Source organism: Xiphophorus hellerii, chromosome 20 (genome assembly GCF_003331165.1).
Source record: "Xiphophorus hellerii strain 12219 chromosome 20, Xiphophorus_hellerii-4.1, whole genome shotgun sequence".
In the NCBI taxonomy this organism is placed as follows: Eukaryota; Metazoa; Chordata; class Actinopteri; order Cyprinodontiformes; family Poeciliidae; genus Xiphophorus; species Xiphophorus hellerii.
Window position 1 is genome coordinate 26,744,634 of NC_045691.1, and position 17,627 is coordinate 26,762,260.

Genomic DNA, 17,627 nt, shown 5'->3' on the forward strand with positions numbered 1-17,627 from the left:
CCCTGCTCAATCTACTAGCATTAATCAAAATGAAATTTAAAAAATACCACGAGAGAACAGCAGGACATAAAAGTAAAAACTAGCAGTGATGAATCCTCTAGAATCAAAATAATCTCCAGTGACAATTCAAAAAATGATTTATGTCAATATATATAAATATACATTATGTTGACTTAACATACATTCTCCAAGAATCTTCAAATGGTCGTCATGGATGGTGAAACTGGGCGCAGGAAGGATCTACTGTAGCTTTCAGTCTTGCAGCGACTCCGAAAATTACTGTTAGCTACATGCTAACAGCTCAATTGCCAGGCAGCAGAGACAATATTCCACTTCAACGTCTCTGACAGGACAGTCAGTTGCCGTCAAGCTCTGCCGATCCGCTTCATCTTTAAATCTGTCGGCCGTTTGGTTAGAAAGCCAGGCTGATCTGGGAGGCACTTCAAGTATTATCTGAACTTTTGAGATGTTAATCTCAAAAGTTAATCAGATGCTCCCAGTTGTAAAAAAAAAAGAAAGAAGGTAACCTGCTACCATGGTTACACATAATTGTCCAAAGTAATGAAAAAAAATCCTCCAGCTGCACACCGGTTGAGTTTGCCATTTTTGAATTGAGGTCAAGGAATAAAACAATTCACTAAAGCTTTATTGTTTTTATTTGTGTCTTAACGACAACTTCTGGTATGTACAATACTGGACAGAAAACAAATGTTTACAGAATGTATAAATATTCTCTCGTTGCCCCAAATTGGATATTGGCTGAATTGCGTTATGAAGTTAATAATCAAGAATTTATGTTTGCCCTCGCTGCCAGTTTCTCAACAACGTTTCAGATGACAAGTACCTGCAAAGTACAATCAACACATGCAGAGTATTTCAGAGGCTCCAACCGGCTGCTTCCCCGACAGGCAACTAGGGTACAGAATGGGTGAGATGAGAGGAGGACCCTCAGGTGTTCGCATTGGTGACAGAAGAAAAGGTAGGAGAAGGACGAAATGAAGAGCAGCAGGATGTTTTCCCTAGAACCGGAGCCAGTACATGCCGCTGCGCATCCTGTTGTAGTCCGGTAGCTGCTCAATGGGACCTGGTGGAGACGAGGACGGGACAGATTAGAGCGCGTGCAACGGTAACCGGTTCTGATCCTACAGGAACGGGAAGGGCGGAGAGCTCACCGATAGCAACCATGGCAGGACACTTATCGTAGATGTATTTGGAGCAGATGTCACGCACCATCCTGGGAGTTACAGCCTGGAAGACGAGAGGAGAAAGCGTAAACTCTTCAGACCGGAACGTTTTGATTTGCAAAAAAGGCACCGCAGCGTGCTGTGGAAAGAAGACTCACATCGATGCGGGCGCTCCACTCTGCCAGAGGAATACGACGTCCGTAGTTCAGGATGTGTCTGCCGATGTCGTCACAAATTGGTGTTGTACCTACGAGATTGAGGAGCTGTTAGCTTAGATTGATGCGCAGCGTGTAGACTGAATTGTAGACCTCCATGACAGGGAAAGGTTTGCAAACCTGTAGCTCTGGGGCCGCATTTAGTGTGTGTGTGTGTTTAGCTTTCTATTTAGGACTTTTTCTCTAGCATATTCTTATTAGCAACAGGCCTTATGAGGGTCAAAGCTCTGCCCTTATGTGGTGGACCCCCTTCTTTAAGGTTATAGATTAAAGGAGGAATGGAGTCTGGTGTGAATTCACCTTTGGCTAAAGTTTGGAATGTGCTGGTAATGGTTAGGGTAAGAATGGAAGTCAATACATACGCTGAAAAAATACATCCTACCAAGTATCTGTGGTCTAGTTTCTACAGCAAATATCCTAGCATACTTGGAATTAGACAAAAACCAACAAGTAAATACTCAACAGGATGTAGGAGCTTGTTTTAAGTTAATATTTCCTTAATATTAATGAAAAAGTACTAGCTACAAGATAAATAATCTACCAGTGGAACAAAACATTTTCCCCACATAATAAGTTAAAATCCCTTGTTCCACTGGCAGATTATTTATCTTACAACCAATACTGTTTCATTAATATTAAGGAATTTTTTACAAATTCCTATATCTTACTATAAAGTTACTTGTAAGATAGTTTTGTCTAATTTCAAGAGTACCAAGGTATCTGCAGTAGAAAGTAGACCACAAATACTTGGTTGGATTTTGTGTTTTTACAGTGTCGTCCTCATACAGGTGGAAACACAAAGTTGTGCCTGTGTGTGCCTCTAAACTGAAATATTTTTATTATTTTATCACTTAAAAATGTGTTTCATCTGTCATTGTTTTATGTTTTCATTTGCTTTACAACGATAAATTAAATTCTCGTTCGGTGGTGTTACGTTGTTTCTATTTTAGATAACTTTAAAAGCTTTATATTTTTGAAGATTCCTGAACGTTTTGCAGCTCCAGACTATTTATTTAATAGTAAGTGAAACAAAAATCACTGAAGGTAGAGGCTGCAGGAGAGAGACCATGGTACCATTGAGCTGTCCAATCAGGCTGGCCTTCAGAGCGTTTTGGGCTCTAACGACATCACTGTCTGTGACCGTGGTGCAAAGGTTCATCCTGCAGGGACAAGAGCAAGGCAGGAATCACATGAAGCACAAGCACTCATCGTATAACCAGTAGGATTCATCCACCTCTCTGACTCTGGATTAAATGATCTCGGCTCGGTTTCTCACCAGGCGTTCTGGGTCCAGTGCATCATGTCGTCGATGTGGTGCTTATCGCTCACAAAGTGGATGCCCATCAGGCCGGTGTCGCTGTAGGCAGAGTGGAAGGCCTGGAAGCTGTGGCACAGGTTTTCCTCCACCGCCAGGCGAGCCAGACGGCTGCTCAGGTGCTGAGAGAGAGAGAGAAAAGACCACAGTTGAGGTCAAAGGTCTTTCCACTGAGACGCACAGAGAAACCTGGTGAGGATTTTCAGGTTGACCAGCACTGAACAGTGATTGACTGGTTATTAACTGACTGATCTGGAAAGAGATTGCATTCTTTAAAGCATCTTACCTATGCACTGACAACAATTAACATCTCCTTAAAATTAACAGTATATGTCTGTCAGTCAAACAACGTTGGGAACATTTTATGTTTCAGATCTACAATCATTCAAAAATCACATTTCTGGAAAAAAAATTGTTTGCGTCATAAAATACCATGTGGTTAATTGCAGAGTAAAAAAAAAAAAAAAGAGGAAGAAACAATATAAAACTACACAAAGAACTAACTGTGTCAGACGTATGTCAGACCAAAGACATGCAAAGAAATTTACGACACCCAACAATCCACGACGTAAACGTTGCTCAGCAGTTGTGTTCCTCCCGACAGGTCCGGAGGCAGAGGGAAGACCCCTGACTCAGGTTTTTAGACAGGCAATGCTTTACCCCTCCATAATGGCCACTCAGGACATGGAGAGTCCCGAGTGGGCAAAGCTTAAAGGGGATTTTCTTTTTTTCCACCAAGTCATGAGATGTTACTGTTCTCACTACAAGAGGAAAGACAGAAAGAAAACAGACTTTCACCCACCTTTCCACCCCCGTAGGTAAGGTCATAGCTGCCAACGATGGCGTTGCCGACCATAAGGGGAACGATGTCGGGGCTGGAAACACTGGCGCCCTCCACGGCGATGGCGATGTGCGCCAGGGGAAGAGCGTCATCCCGCATGCGGATCTGAGCAAGACAAAGATTTTACTGCGACTGTAAAAGTTCAAGTCGATAAGTGAATATATCATGAAAGTCAGTATGTGACGGCGTCCTGCTGAAGTTTTCATACCCACTGAACTTTTATACATTATGCCTTCACTCCAACCAAAAACTTTAGTATGGAAATAGTTTGTCATTTATTTGTTCATTTAACCCAAAATATAAATTAAATTATGATGAAACCTGAACTGGATCATTTAGCAGTGAATAAAAAAAACCTTTATTGTGTTTCTGGAACATGAAAATCTATGTGCATGTTTTTAATTTTCCAAAAACATTTTGTACCCCTCTCCTCCTGTGAGCTGAATGTGTTGCTGCTCCTCTGTATTTATTATTTCCACTTTGTTCTCGGAGGCAACAACGAAGCCCCAAATTATTCATACGCCCACCAGAGTTTGATCTAAAATTCGATTGAATCAACCAAAGCGTTTGCAGAGTTCATCTCAAAAGATAAAACATAAAAGGATCCTCCATTCAGAAGAAAAGAACAATTCTACTTTTAATAAATGTTACTTCCAGTCAGATGAAACATGCTGGTCAAACTGAAAGATTAACCTAAATATTCCACAAGTCTGAATAATTCTGGGCTTAATATTTATAGTTATAATTGTCTACCTCAATGTACTTGAGGATTTTTGGGGGGGTGTCTATTTTCGGTGTCTCACCTCGCTGCCAGTGAACCGGCAGGGAGACAAGACGGGGACGGCGTCTCCCTCATACTGAAAGGAAAGTCCACTAAAATGAGACTTGGCCATGCCCACCAGCTCGTCGTGGTTAACACCTGTAGACGGGGCGTACGTTAGAAACATTAAAACACTGGCTCCCACCGTCACAAAAAACAGGAGACGGAAGCTGTGGACCCACCTCCTGCAGCCGCCAGCACCATCCGGGGAGCTTTGTAATGGCTGCTGACGTAATCCACCAAGTCCTGACGGGTCAGATTCCTGACAGCGTTCAACACAAGAAGCAGCGTTCATTTTGGCGGCCGTGTTGTCTTCGTCGTCAGTGTTTTTGGCTATGTTACGATAAATAATGTAGCAGCTGGGCTCAATAATGAGCCAAGTCCAAAACCACCAACAGAGCAGTTTCAGTGGTGGCGTTATTCTAGTGGAAAGAATATTTAATACCAGGGTTTGAACACTTTTCCCACGGTAAAAGTTTACGACGTTTCCAAACGTTTCCAGCACCACACTTCGGAGATACAAACAAGACCATTTCATTTCACCATTATAAGACATCATTTATTACCATTATTAAAAATGTTTTGTGGTAGTATTCTTCGTTCGACAGCAGGAACGAGGTAAACTAAAATATAGTTTTCTGTTTGAAAGTTTCTCTCACACATCCTGAAGGCACACCTGATTGGCTCATGAACACAATACTGACTTCACAAAAAAAAATCTCCCGATTTCAATAATGTTGTACAAGGTACAAAATATAACATAATCAATAAATCATTAGGAATAATAAATGCGAATGACATTGAAACAATCTTAAACTGTGTTAAGGTAAATGACCTTTCTGCTCAAATTAAATACAGTATTCAAAGTTACAAAAACATCTCTAAACCTTTTCACAAAGTTTTCTAACATTTAACAAATAGAAATAATTTAGTTCATCTTAACAAACCTAAAACATAAAAAGTTTAGTCTGATTTAACTTCAAACTGAGAAAAAAAAAAAGTGTCTTTTTATTAAGTGGAAAAGAAATCTGGTTTCGCCTGTAACTGTAATCAGCTTTAGGCTTTTTGTCAAGCGTTAGATTGATTAAAAGCTTGATATTCAAACTGTGCACTTTCAAGGACTTCATACAGAATTCAAGCCCTTTCCAAATCTTGAAAAAACCTAAATGAAATTCAAGCGTTTTTACGGATTTGCAGCCATACGAACGCTGTAAACCCCGACTACGTAAGCAGTGAGCTCCCCGTCCCTCCTACCTGGCGTTGCTGGACGGCCCCAGCACGCTCTGCCCTAGCGGCGTCCCCTGGTAGGCTGCGGTGTGCAGCAGGTCCAGACAGACTTCCTGCAGGTTGCCCTCCACCTCCTCCATCTCCCGCAGCACCACGCTCCTCTGCTGCTCGATGTCGGCCTCGTTCAGCGAGCAGCTCTGCACCACGTCTGACAGCAGCTCCACAGCTGGAGACCAACGGGTCAGTTAGTGGTCGGGATTTAATGTGAGAGTTCTGAATCGCTAAACATTCCGTGGCTTCTAGGAAATGAATGATGAGGCCAGTTTGTTTTCTCACCTTTAGGAAGGTCTTTGGTGAGGGTCTTCATGTAGAAAGCAGTGTGCTCCCTGGAGGTGTAGGCACTCAGGTGAGCACCCATAGACTCCACCTGTTGCTCCAAGGCTGTTTGGGGGTGCTTCTTTGTTCCCTGCACAAAATCGATTTGTACACTTAGTTGGGGCCGCTGCATCCAGGCCATTGTTTGGTCTTTGGCTCCCCCTACTGTCACTGGGTTTAACATCACAGGCTAAAGAAAATCTCTTCCCAGTAGATGGGAACTGATCAAGTCTAAAAGAATCAGGAGAAGCCATCAAAATCTACAGGAGGTGCAGTTACATGACCCAGCAAGAACTATGTTCTTTGATAAAGACAGACTTAAATAGAGGAAAATGTAACGTCTTCTTTTTTTCTGATATACAATATAACACAGGTATCAAACTCAAGGCCCGGGGGCCACATCTGGCCCGCCGTAGTTTTTTATGTGGCCCTTTAAACTCCAGATTACATCTTTAAGCTCATACAGTTTTTCACAAATCTGCAAAATTTACACAATATTAACAAATCTCTGCATTTTTTAAAATTTATTTTACAGCAAATTTTCTCAAAATTGGTCAAAAACATTGAGTTCAAGTGACTGCTGCCTCAGCCTTACTGGATGTCAAGTTAAAGTGTGTAACTGATACAGTGAGTAATAAAAATTAACATTTAACATCAGCGCAAATATTGTAAAAATGCCTTACAAATAGTTCTAAATATTCACCACAAAATCTGTCATTTATATTGCAAAAAGTAACTAAAACAATCACAAAATCCTGGAGGAGCAGCTATTTATTGGTATTTTAACAATTTAATTGGTTTTATCAATTTATTCTGGCACAACCAGCCCGTTAAGAACACTCAGATTTTTGATATGGTCCAAAATGAAAATGAATTTGCATATATTCCCTGCAATATAATGATAGCTAAATGTGGTCCAAGTGTAAAAGTGACAAAAATATGTAGCAGAATTTCACTAATTGGACATTGAACACACCAAACCTCAGCGATAAAGACACTCTTCCGTGTGGAAAGTGTGACCGAGTTAAAAAAGAAATATCAAAGTAACCTTCAGCATTGATAAGTCATTTAAAAATGCAGTCAGATCAGGACTGTAATTTCGACGACGTATCAAGACATGCCAGTAGTTCACTGATGATGCAAGTGAGTGGGAGACTTTCAACAGATAACGCTAAATGTATTACAGGAAGTTCCCACCATAGCTGGATTTGGAAAAGTTGGCAGCCTTTTAGACATTTTAGAGTTAAAGCAAGAATCTACTGTTCATTCTCTAGAGAACACATGATGGCTGCTATTTCAGTAATGCTAATCACTTGTAGATCATTTTCTCTGTTTTAGAATGTTAAGACGACATTTGACAGCAACAGGTCTCACATACACTCATATCATGATCATGACAGTAAAAACTACATCAAAATATTTGGAAATCTGCTCTTTTAGCTTGTTATTTTATTGCTCTTACCCAGAAATTAGAACAAAATTAACATGTCATGAAATTCTTATTGGCGCATCTCCAATGTAACCATTTTGTTTCATTATAACACACCACAATATGGGAGTCTTACTTTATTCTTTTATGATTTTATTCTAAGTATTTCCTATTCATCCATACTTCTGATCCAGGTTTACAACATTGGGATTTTTTTAAAAACTGCACCATAAATGCAGTCAAGGAAATGTAAATCGTGATGTTTTGACCTCGTATCCAACTTTACTGCTGTTGCAAGGCAGTTCCAGACAACAAAATGTCATTAAAAGGAGTCAGATGAATAAATACATATAGTATATTTACATGCGACAAACATATATTTTACTTAATCTGGCCAAAAAGTCCTATTTTAAACATTGAGTGACGACTCCACCTTGAAAGCCATGTGCTCCAGAAAAAAGCCCGCTCCGTTGTTCTTCTCGTTCTCATAGCGGCTGCCAGCGCTGATCCAGACTCCAACCTGTGAAGGTGAGATGAGATCAGAGGTTAGGTTGTTGATGTCCACTATGTACGTTAATACTGTCTCGGCTGGGACAGGGGACTAAAAGGACAAATGAATATGCTCTTACAGTGCAAGTTGCATGTCCGGTATCCTCAGATGCAATTCTCAGACCGTTGTCCAAGGCAGAGACCTGGGTTTCAGGGGCTCCTACCAGGCTCTGGGCATAGCTGACCGACGCCTGTCCACGTCTCAAAGACAGCAGGATGGGCTACAGTTCGCAAAAAAATAAATAAATAAAAAAAATTGTACGTTTGAATTAGGTTCAAAATTATATTTTCGACTCATCTCTTTTCTGGGTATTACTGGTTCCAGTTTAGAGATACCCCGCTGAAAACATAAACATACCCAGAATATTATGAGCGCGTTATTTTTTTCATTCCAGTTAGGGAAATAGCTGAGGGTAATTTTTTGAAATTTTATTTTAACTTACTTTATTTACTTATAGATATTTTTTTTAGCCATTTATCTAATGAATAGCAACTGATTAGATGTGCGAGTATAGGTTTGATTAGCCAGCTCAAATCCATATTCCATCAAAAACATAACAAAAATAGACATAATTTACATCTAAAATTTAGATGTAACTTTGTTGGAATGCCATATTTTTGTCTCCAGGCTAAATATCTGTCAGTTATTTCCAGTTGCTATTTTCAATTATAAGAAGAGCATATTTAAGAACACTGATTGTTACCTTATGTCGGACTAAATGATTACACAACAATTAAGGGACGTTTATTCTTGCCACCAAGAAAGTTAGCTATAGTATTAACTTAAGAAAACTGTGGTGATTTCGGTTTAAAACCTTTCCGTTTTCAATGTAAACGAGGGACATAAAAAAACCAGAGAAATAATAGTTAACCTAAAGGTATGATCATATGGATGTGTTGACACAACTTCTCTGAAAGTTTTACGAACATGTCGCATAAATGTTTGATACAAGGCATGATCCAACAAATTAATTATTCCTAAAAACAGTCCAAAGTAGAAAACATGTTTTCAATCTCTGCGGTTTTCGATCTTTAGTTCAAGAACTGCCTTTGCCGTGTAGTCACCCATTTTAATTTCAGAAATGCAACGGATCAAAAGTAGACGCTGCTCCTTTAGCTTCGCCGTAAACTGTCATTTTTTTTCAAAGTTACTGTCCAAACAAAACATACAGCGCAAGTTAAAAACAATGACACTGTTTCATAGAATCTTGTTGCCTATTTCGAGCAGTTCTTAAAGATAGGCAACATGATTCTATGAAAGAGTGTCATTGTTTTTAAATTGTTTTTATTGTTTTATACTTGTGCATATGTATTAATTGTTTTTATCTTGTAACCAGGTTGTTACGTATTGCAAATTTTTTGATCAGGTCCCTCTTGAAAATGAGATCTAGATCTCAACGGGGTTTACCTGATTAAATAAAGGAATATATAGTTAGAATTTGCCTTCTACAAGTCACAATGCTAACGCTGCTACCCAGGAAGCTCTGAGGACAGGGGAGGACAAATAGAAGTTATTACAACAACTGACTTCATGGAGGACAACAAACAACGAAAACAACCGGCATCCTACTGTATAAACTTGACATTGTATTATAATAAGAAGTTAAAAGCTGTGCAGCTCCATTTGGTAATTGACCTTGCATTCACTGTTAGCTAAACTATGCTAACCGGTTAGCTGCTCGGCACAGCTAGCTCGAACACTACACCGGTCTGGCCGTTACACTTCCGGTTATTTAGTTCAGCAATAGCAACACTGCTCAGCTAAGACATCTACTAATTAAAAGTTTACCGTAAAACTCACACTGCGGGTTTTGGCGAGGACTCGCCCAACGGTGCTCCCTACTCGGCACACGGACGCCGCCATTTCTAAATTCGGTGAGAAGTGCTGTCGGAGCTTCACTCTTCTTCTTCCGGCTGAAAGAAAGTGATCTTCAGCTTTTCGAGCGGCTGGTACTGCCACCACATGTCCAGTATGTGGTACTGAACCTAAAAAAAAATTATATTCCTTAAAATTGCAATTCTTTTAGCGCCGATACTGAGACCATTCTGCTCCAAAAAGTTAAAATTAATTAAAATTCCCTATACAAAAATATCAACGAGGCTTCATTAAACCCCGTTGATCTTTCATTTTTTACAGTATACTTTATCTGTACTGATAAAGTATGGAGGATGAGGATGAGGGAGAAATCTTAACTGTGAACTGTACTGTGAACTTCTATATAATTCACTTAATGTCAGTTTAATCAAATCTTCCAGTAAAATAAATTATTTAAAGTGATTGCCTCCTTTCAGTTACAACTAAAAATGTTATGAATTTGTCTTTCATATGTTCCTGTTAGGAGGCGGGTAACCTGCTTAGTCACTGTAGGAGAGATTCAGGTTAGTAGCATTTAAATAAAACACGTAATGCATGCCAAATCCCAGATTTTATTTTAAGGGAAATAAAATCCCTTAATGGAAGATATTTTAGGCACTTGTGGGGCTGCTGTCTATTTTACTGGGCTGTTTGGACGGGCCATCACCATGCGCAAAGAAGCTTGCTTTTTCTCTATTGCTGTTGGCGGAACTTTTGATACCTCTGCATGTTTCTTTGACAAATGCTCAAAGTTAGAGCCTCCATCAACTGAAAGAACTGTCACTGGCAGATGAAATGCGACTCTGGAGATGGATGGTTCAGAAGAAAGAGCAGGAGATAGCGTTGCTTCGCTGTTGCTGGTCTTGTTCTCTTGTGCCTTTTGAATAACCTTGGGCAGAGGCTTATCCTTCTCTGGTGCAGGCTCCTTTTCTTTGACTGCACCACACCGTTTTGAAGATGGCAATTGCGAAGATTTCAGTGGAGGAAGAAGACACTGAAATCTTCTTGAGTGTTTAACAGCAATGCCCTCAACAACCAGGTTGATTCCTATGTATAGTGGGACTCCTACCGCCGCCTGCAGATGAGGAATGACATCTGGAAGACCGCTGACACACACAAACAGAACTGATTATGAATATTATGCTTTGACCTCAACCTTACCTGCCTATATATGAGCTGAAAGTCCCCAGTGTTTGCGGAACGGTCCACTCTGCGGTCCAGGACCACTCGTAATGTGTCCTCCTGCACAGCAGTGCAGAGCTGGGCGGTCACACAAGTTGAGGGTGCCATTGTGGGGCTAGCGTTGATTTCTATTAACCATGGGTGCAGGCTGAAGTCTAGTCAAAACACAAGCAAAACTGTTTATTGGGATGTAAATTTTAATCATCAATTTAACATCTATAATATTAAGGCCACATGCTTTAAATTGTGTCTGCTACCAAAATAGCCTTGAATTGTGGAGATTCTACTAGACTTCCAAAGTTGTGCTGTAATATCTAGTCCTAAGATGACTGGGGTCAACATGTGCACCACCTCATCAGCAGTTTGAGCTACAGTAGCTCACCTGTTGGATCAGACCGTTGCGCTAAACTAGGTGCGTTACAAAGACGCAATATTTTTCAGCCATATCAATGCGCTTTTGTCACATCACAAGAGTCATGTGATCAACAGCCGATGTTACTACTGGCAAAAATGACAAAGAAGATGACAGGAAGTAGTAGGAGGATGATGGATTGTTTTGGGGGGTGAGGGGGTTTTGGACAATGTGCAGCTCACAACATTGTACAGTTCATAAAAAGTTGTATGTCATTCAAGTGTTGAATCCATAGCTCTTCTGTTAGTGTTGTGCCATGTAACTGAAATGGTAAATGGCCTGTACTTGTACAACTCACACACTGATAGTAGCAAGCTACTGGACTGTAGTCTGGGGGAGTCTGACCGGAGTGAGGCGCCACAGGGCTCTGTGGCCACCAGAAGTGCCTTTACCAAGGACACAATGACAGAAGCGGACAGACCAACGACTGCGGGACGAACTCTTACCATCGTCACCGCTATTGTCCCATCAGCACATCAAAGTTGAGTAAGCTGCTTTAATTCTTTATACAAAAACAACTTTGTAACTCCCAAAAGGAGCAGAATTAGGTTTGTGTTTCAGGAGAAATGCTACCTCGCTGTCTTGTTATCTGTAAACATAAATCAAGTGCATCATACCTAACATAAAATCAGCGCCATAAAGCTCAAATGTGTTCTTGCGTGACTCTATCAGATCCTGTGCTGTCAGCAGTGCGTGGATCACAGCTGTCTTCATTCCTGGGACTACAACAGTCTCCCAAAGAGCTTCCTTGCCCTGGCTGGCCAGAAAGGCCTTGAACTGGTCATCCAACCACATGTTGTGTGCTGGAATGCAGCGATGGCGTTGGTGAGAGGGCCTGAGGTGCTTCTGGATGGAGTTATTGCACAAGTGCACCGAGCTGAAGAAAGAAAAGAGAAATCAGGTGAAAAGGGATCCGGGACAAAATGAACCCAAACAGTGGCAAGAACACAAAGCTACGCCGGGGTTTGTAAACCGCTAAAGGCCTTGTACAAATGTAGCCGGGTTTTTATAAAAACAAATATTTCTGCCGAATTGTTTTAAAAAAATAATATTGTACACACGGGATTGGTTTCACAAAAGTTTTTAAGCACACAAATATCCCCTCCGTGTTGTTTTAAACCCAGAGGGGGCAGTGTAGTGCAAAGCTAAAACCTATGATGGCCAATCAGGTTCAGTTTCTGTTAGGAATTAAACTTCACAAAACTTCACATTTGTTTGGATAGACAGATAGGTTGAACTACTTTTAAATAGCTTATTAGTATTACAAGTTGATAAAACACACAGCAATGTTTTTATCAAGTATGTGGACATATTGGTGCATTATCTGTCGCAGATTGTAATGTGTGGGACCCTAAATCTCCGTCTTCCCACGTACACACGCAAACACAAATACAAAGTTTTCTTGCATCTTTATTTAGGTCAGAGTTTTTATAAATTATTGTTTTTCATTTGTGATACTAAACAGTTTTGTGTGGACAAAATGCCACACAAAACAGGTATAAAGTGTATCTGTTTTCCCAGATATACGGCTACATGTGGACTAGGCCTAATTCTTAGACTCAATGAAAATGACTTATATCATTTCAGACATAAACATGGATAACAAGGCACAAGGTGTCCTTTGTATTCTTAAAATAATTCACAAATCCTTACAAATCATAATTACTTAGACTACATTCATGCACAGTCTGAGACATTATAGAACTTCAATGATTTTTATTTTGAAGAAAATCAGGGGGATTAATGATTTGACTCTCTTACAATCTGCTGAATCGTGTAAAACCTTCTACTGATTTAGAAATACAGTTTTAAATGTGATTCCTATGTGATACGTTGTGTTGATCTATTACTGAAAGGTTCAAAGGAAATTCCAAAAAGAAAACGCAAACTGACTACACCACTATTTCTGATTTCTGATGATGTGTCTCTTTCTACACATGAGCAGGTTTCTCTGCTCCCTGTGGAATCCATGAAAGTTCAGACGTGATTAGGTTAAAGTTTCAGAAGCTGCTTTTAGCCCAATTTGAATTTTGCTGCTGCAGATGTCACAGATAATAACCCACCCTTAAATATACCATTTGGTGAAACAGCTTCAGGTCACACACAGATGCAAACCAAAATTACCCTCCAATAGTGATAGGCAAAGGAGACGCACCGTTTTCTGAATTTTACTTCCTGTTTCTCTATTTCAAAATTAACCACTGACTCATAGTTTGTTTCCCCCAGTATTGAATTTACTGTCTTACCTGTCGAGTGTGTCTAATGAGTACGGCTGGGTGGAAAAGCGCAAATAGCACTTTTTGTAGAACCACACAGTCAGAGGGTTCCAGTCAGTGACCAGAAACCACTGGCGCACGTCAAACTTGGTGTCGTGGACCAGAAAGGGTTTCTCTATGTACTTTTGCACCACCCACTTGCTCTCCTTGATAAAGGTTGAGTCCATGTTCACTAGCCTGAGGATCTGATCAAGACGCTTTTCACATTTGATACCTTGAAGACAAATTCAACAGATCAGACGGGACGTTTCAAACACGATGTGGCTCTGTCTGACGGTTTCCGGCGTCCTACCTCTGCCCCTGGACTTTGCTCCGGGTTTGATGATCCAGATGTTTTGTGTGCCATCTATGCCCAGCTGTGGGCAAACCTTCTCAAGTTTCTGCAGCATGGCCTTGCAGGAGCTAACAAAATTTCCACTTCTCTCGATTTGCGCTCTGCCACTGTGGAGGAAGCAGAGGAGAAAAAAAGCACTGTAGAGATCCTGAAAGGCACGTTTTCCCCGACAAAAAAAAAAAAATAAATAAAATGTCTCAAGCCTGATGAACACTCACTGAGCAACAAGATAATAACTGTTAAGAAACCCTTCCCACTGTTCCTGTGTCAGTGTCTGTGGTGTTTCCAGGCTTTTGTCGATGTCTCCGTGCTCCAGACTCTCCAGGTATTCCTGGCATACTTTGAGCGCAGTAGTAACCGTTTCGGAAGGGACCAGTGGTTTACAGCGGAGTTTGCTCTGTTTCTTCTGCCCTGAATGTGGAGGGAGAAACTGAATCTTCAGGCGGAAGATTAGGTCAGTGCCTTGCAAAATGTGAGCTGAAGCCTTAAGCCTTTTCAAAATGTCACTTTACAACACCCAAACCTGTGTATGATTGAGACTGTACGTGGAACATCAACAACAAAGTTGTGCATTATCTTGCGGTGGAAGGAGAAGACTGCACTGTTTTCAAAACAACCTTAGATTGGTTTAGATCAACACATAATCGTGTTAGATTTCATAAATTGGCAATGTATAAAACCAATAATGTTTGCACCTATAATTGCAATAAAAAGGTGGTTGTCTGCGTATTAATTTTCTTCCAACTCACTATCATATGCTATCTTGTATAGCATAAAATCCCAATAAAACACATTGAAGCTTGTAGTTTGTAATGTGACAAAATGTAAAAGTGTTCACAGCGATCAACGGATCATACATTGAACATCCTGAAAGTTCTGATGTATTTCGTTCCACTGAATGTGCTGGTCCTTTTCCACAACGTATTTCAGTAGACTGGTGCACGCAGTCCGCCTGTAGTCCTCTACAGAGAACACCACAGAAAGATAAGTCTACGTGAACAAATTTATACCGATATATGGGAAAATACATGGTCAGAATAATCGATTGTTAGCTCGAATGCAAAACCAGATCTGACCAATGAAAGCGTGCTTCTCGTCGCGGGCTGCGAGTTTGTAACAGCGGGGGAAGAAGCTGTCTGGGTCAGCTGAGTCAAACCAGTGGAGTTTCCTTAAGTTCACACACAACCCCGCCTGTTGGAGTAAAAAGGCTGGTGATGAAGGTGAGCGTGAAGGGCAGAGGTGGAGAGAGTACAAAAATAACGTACTCGAGTAAAAAGAACATAAAGAAAAAACGTGTTGTAAATCTACCTTTGTGGTGAAACTGCCTGCCTTAGCAAAATGATTGACAATCTGCTCTTTCTGCAAGCTGTTTGTGCAGATTGCGTCTCTACGGTTCGTCCAGTAGAAATAAACCATCTCGTTCCGCACAAGACGAGACTAAAAAAAAAAAAAAAATTGAAAATAATTTTATGGGTTGAACCAGTCAGGTAAGTTTTGCTACTTTTAGCTACCAATTCTGCATTTACCATGAGACTGTGCAGCCTATCTGGCTCCTTTTCTTTTTCAGTTTCCTCTGAGTTGTCTAAGGAGAAGGCCCAACATTTCAAACAACGATTCACCACAAAAGGACGTTTCGATCAGATGCTTTCAGCTCACCTTCTTCCGCATCATTCGATCTGCTGTCACTGTTCTGACGCTGCTGGACCTGCTGCGGCATGCGTTGTTCAATCCAGCCCCTGGCCCTCAAAGCTGCCCTGATGACAGGATACGGGCCCTGGATGGCGAATATCTTGTGCATCTGAAACAGTGGGATCAAAAGTTGTGGTTCCCTTCTCGGAGCAATGAGAGTTTTGGTCTCGAAGAAGCCGCGGCTGACCTTAACTGCTTTCTCCACCAAACTCTTGGCTAACTTCACGCTGCTTGGGTTGAGATCGGATAAGCCCACTCTGATCTCAGGAGGATCTGTCGACACACAAACACGCATTTATTTTTTTGTAGAATTTTGGACAAAGATCTGACGGTGCAAAGCCAGCCAGAAAATAAAATACTAACAGTTTTGCTAGTTAAAGGCAAGAAATCTCCATAAGTAAAACAGAAAATGTGTTCATGCTGGATAATATTTCTAAAGGCCTAAGGCTTGGACCAAAAAAAAAAAAGAAAAAAAGATGAATTAGTAATTCACAGCTTCTACGTTCAAACATTTGACTCCATGTCCTGCTCATGACCATATTATTAGTTCAGAACTGTTGATCCATAATCTGTTGCTTGGAGGTGTAAAAACCAAGTAATTTAAAATCTAATGTTTCGAGTTGAAAAAGGTCCTTGTAGTAACACACACCAGAACAAAGTAATTTATCATTTTAAGGTCAATGGTGTTTGACTTTGTTTGTTTTTTTCAGGAATAAAATCTGAAAAGTGCAGCATACATTTGGATTCAGGGCCTCTGAGTGTGAACCTTATTACTACAGTAAGTCTTTTGGTGCATACTAACCACTGAACATTTGAATTTTGTACATGCCCAATTGGATTTAGATCTTTTATTTACTTATTTATTTTTTGGCATCTTCTTTCTTCGAAATTTGCTGAAATCCACGCATCGTTTTTCTTCCACTTCACATTGATGCCTTATTTTTGCATTGATTTATTAAATCCCTTTTAAATACACGAAAACGCTGCGGTCAGAATGTGAACAATGTAAAAAAATATATATATTTTTTTATTTCTCAGAGTTTTGCATTCTGAATATCAGTCACAAAAAGATGAAATTTTTTTGCTCGCTCGACATTTAGGTTGTTCACTTACAGCATGGACCCGGTAAACTGTACTCCCTGCCATCCTGCAGTTTCTCTAGGCTCAGGATTACAGCCTTGGCAGAGTAGGTGGCCTTCTTCCCCAGGGAAACCATTTCATGTGTTTCATTAGTTCCCACTGTCTCGCAGCTTTGGAACTGAAACAGACGGCATAAAGGCGAGCAACCACCTGAAGATAAGACGTTTCCGCAAACACAATAACACATATTGGCTCGGCTCCACTCAACATATTTCAAATGTATGAAACTTTCATTGAGCTACCGTAATAAAAGGAAAGCAAACCTAATTACCAATGTGTTTACGAGACTTTTGTTATGTATTTTATTCTTTTTTTTTTCTTTTTTTTTTTTTACATAAGCTATGAAACCGTCAGGGCTTCCCTTAATTGTCTGTTAAAACAGACCCCATGCTGAGCCGCTTCTAAACCTTTTCTGTAAAAACTGCTACAAACTCCACCTGCCGTGGAGCGGTTTGTTTATCAAACACTTATTAGTTCATAGATGTTCCTCTCACCTGCTCTATTAACCTTGTACCGAGTTTCACCACAGGAATCCCCGATGCGCCGGTGTTAACTTGTTTAACGTTACTATGGCAACCTCCTTTACAGTTACTCGCTAGACATGGCGACGAGGAGTTGTCCATTGTTTAAAAAGTAAAAAAAAAAAGGAGAAAAAAAAAGTCTTAAATCATTAAACGGAATTCATTCTTTCTGATTAGACGAAATATTTATAGAAAGCAAATAAATGAGTTTTTAAAACAATTATAGGAATATATCAATATAAATACAATAACAAAATCCGGCC

The 17,627-nt window shown here is 40.3% G+C and overlaps 2 protein-coding genes across 3 annotated transcripts; both read right to left on the minus strand.

Moving 5' to 3' along the window:
* Positions 1 to 629: 629 nt before the first annotated feature.
* On the minus strand, positions 630 to 9,884 carry uqcrc1 (ubiquinol-cytochrome c reductase core protein 1). Of its 2 annotated transcripts, none has more exons than XM_032548786.1 (13): positions 9,757 to 9,884; positions 8,036 to 8,176; positions 7,840 to 7,926; positions 5,939 to 6,068; positions 5,630 to 5,828; positions 4,558 to 4,637; positions 4,359 to 4,474; positions 3,517 to 3,660; positions 2,676 to 2,836; positions 2,474 to 2,559; positions 1,343 to 1,431; positions 1,173 to 1,248; positions 630 to 1,084 (listed from the first exon to the last, which is right to left on the minus strand). In XM_032548786.1, exons 1-13 carry the CDS (start codon positions 9,817 to 9,819, stop codon positions 1,020 to 1,022), a joined length of 1,437 nt encoding a protein of 478 aa, XP_032404677.1. In that variant the 5' UTR covers positions 9,820 to 9,884; the 3' UTR covers positions 630 to 1,019. The 2 variants fall into 2 exon arrangements, with proteins under 2 accessions (XP_032404677.1, XP_032404676.1); XM_032548785.1 differs by having other exon boundaries at positions 9,745 to 9,858.
* Positions 9,885 to 10,362: 478 nt separating this feature from the next.
* Positions 10,363 to 17,539, minus strand: ttll3 (tubulin tyrosine ligase-like family, member 3). Its single transcript, XM_032548771.1, has 14 exons — positions 17,338 to 17,539; positions 16,817 to 16,961; positions 15,891 to 15,976; positions 15,671 to 15,812; positions 15,541 to 15,596; positions 15,323 to 15,451; positions 15,091 to 15,205; positions 14,872 to 14,976; positions 14,233 to 14,425; positions 13,973 to 14,121; positions 13,651 to 13,894; positions 12,022 to 12,281; positions 10,972 to 11,147; positions 10,363 to 10,885 (listed from the first exon to the last, which is right to left on the minus strand). Exons 1-14 carry the CDS (start codon positions 17,464 to 17,466, stop codon positions 10,445 to 10,447), a joined length of 2,370 nt encoding a protein of 789 aa, XP_032404662.1. The 5' UTR covers positions 17,467 to 17,539; the 3' UTR covers positions 10,363 to 10,444.
* Between the last annotated feature and the right edge of the window lie 88 nt (positions 17,540 to 17,627).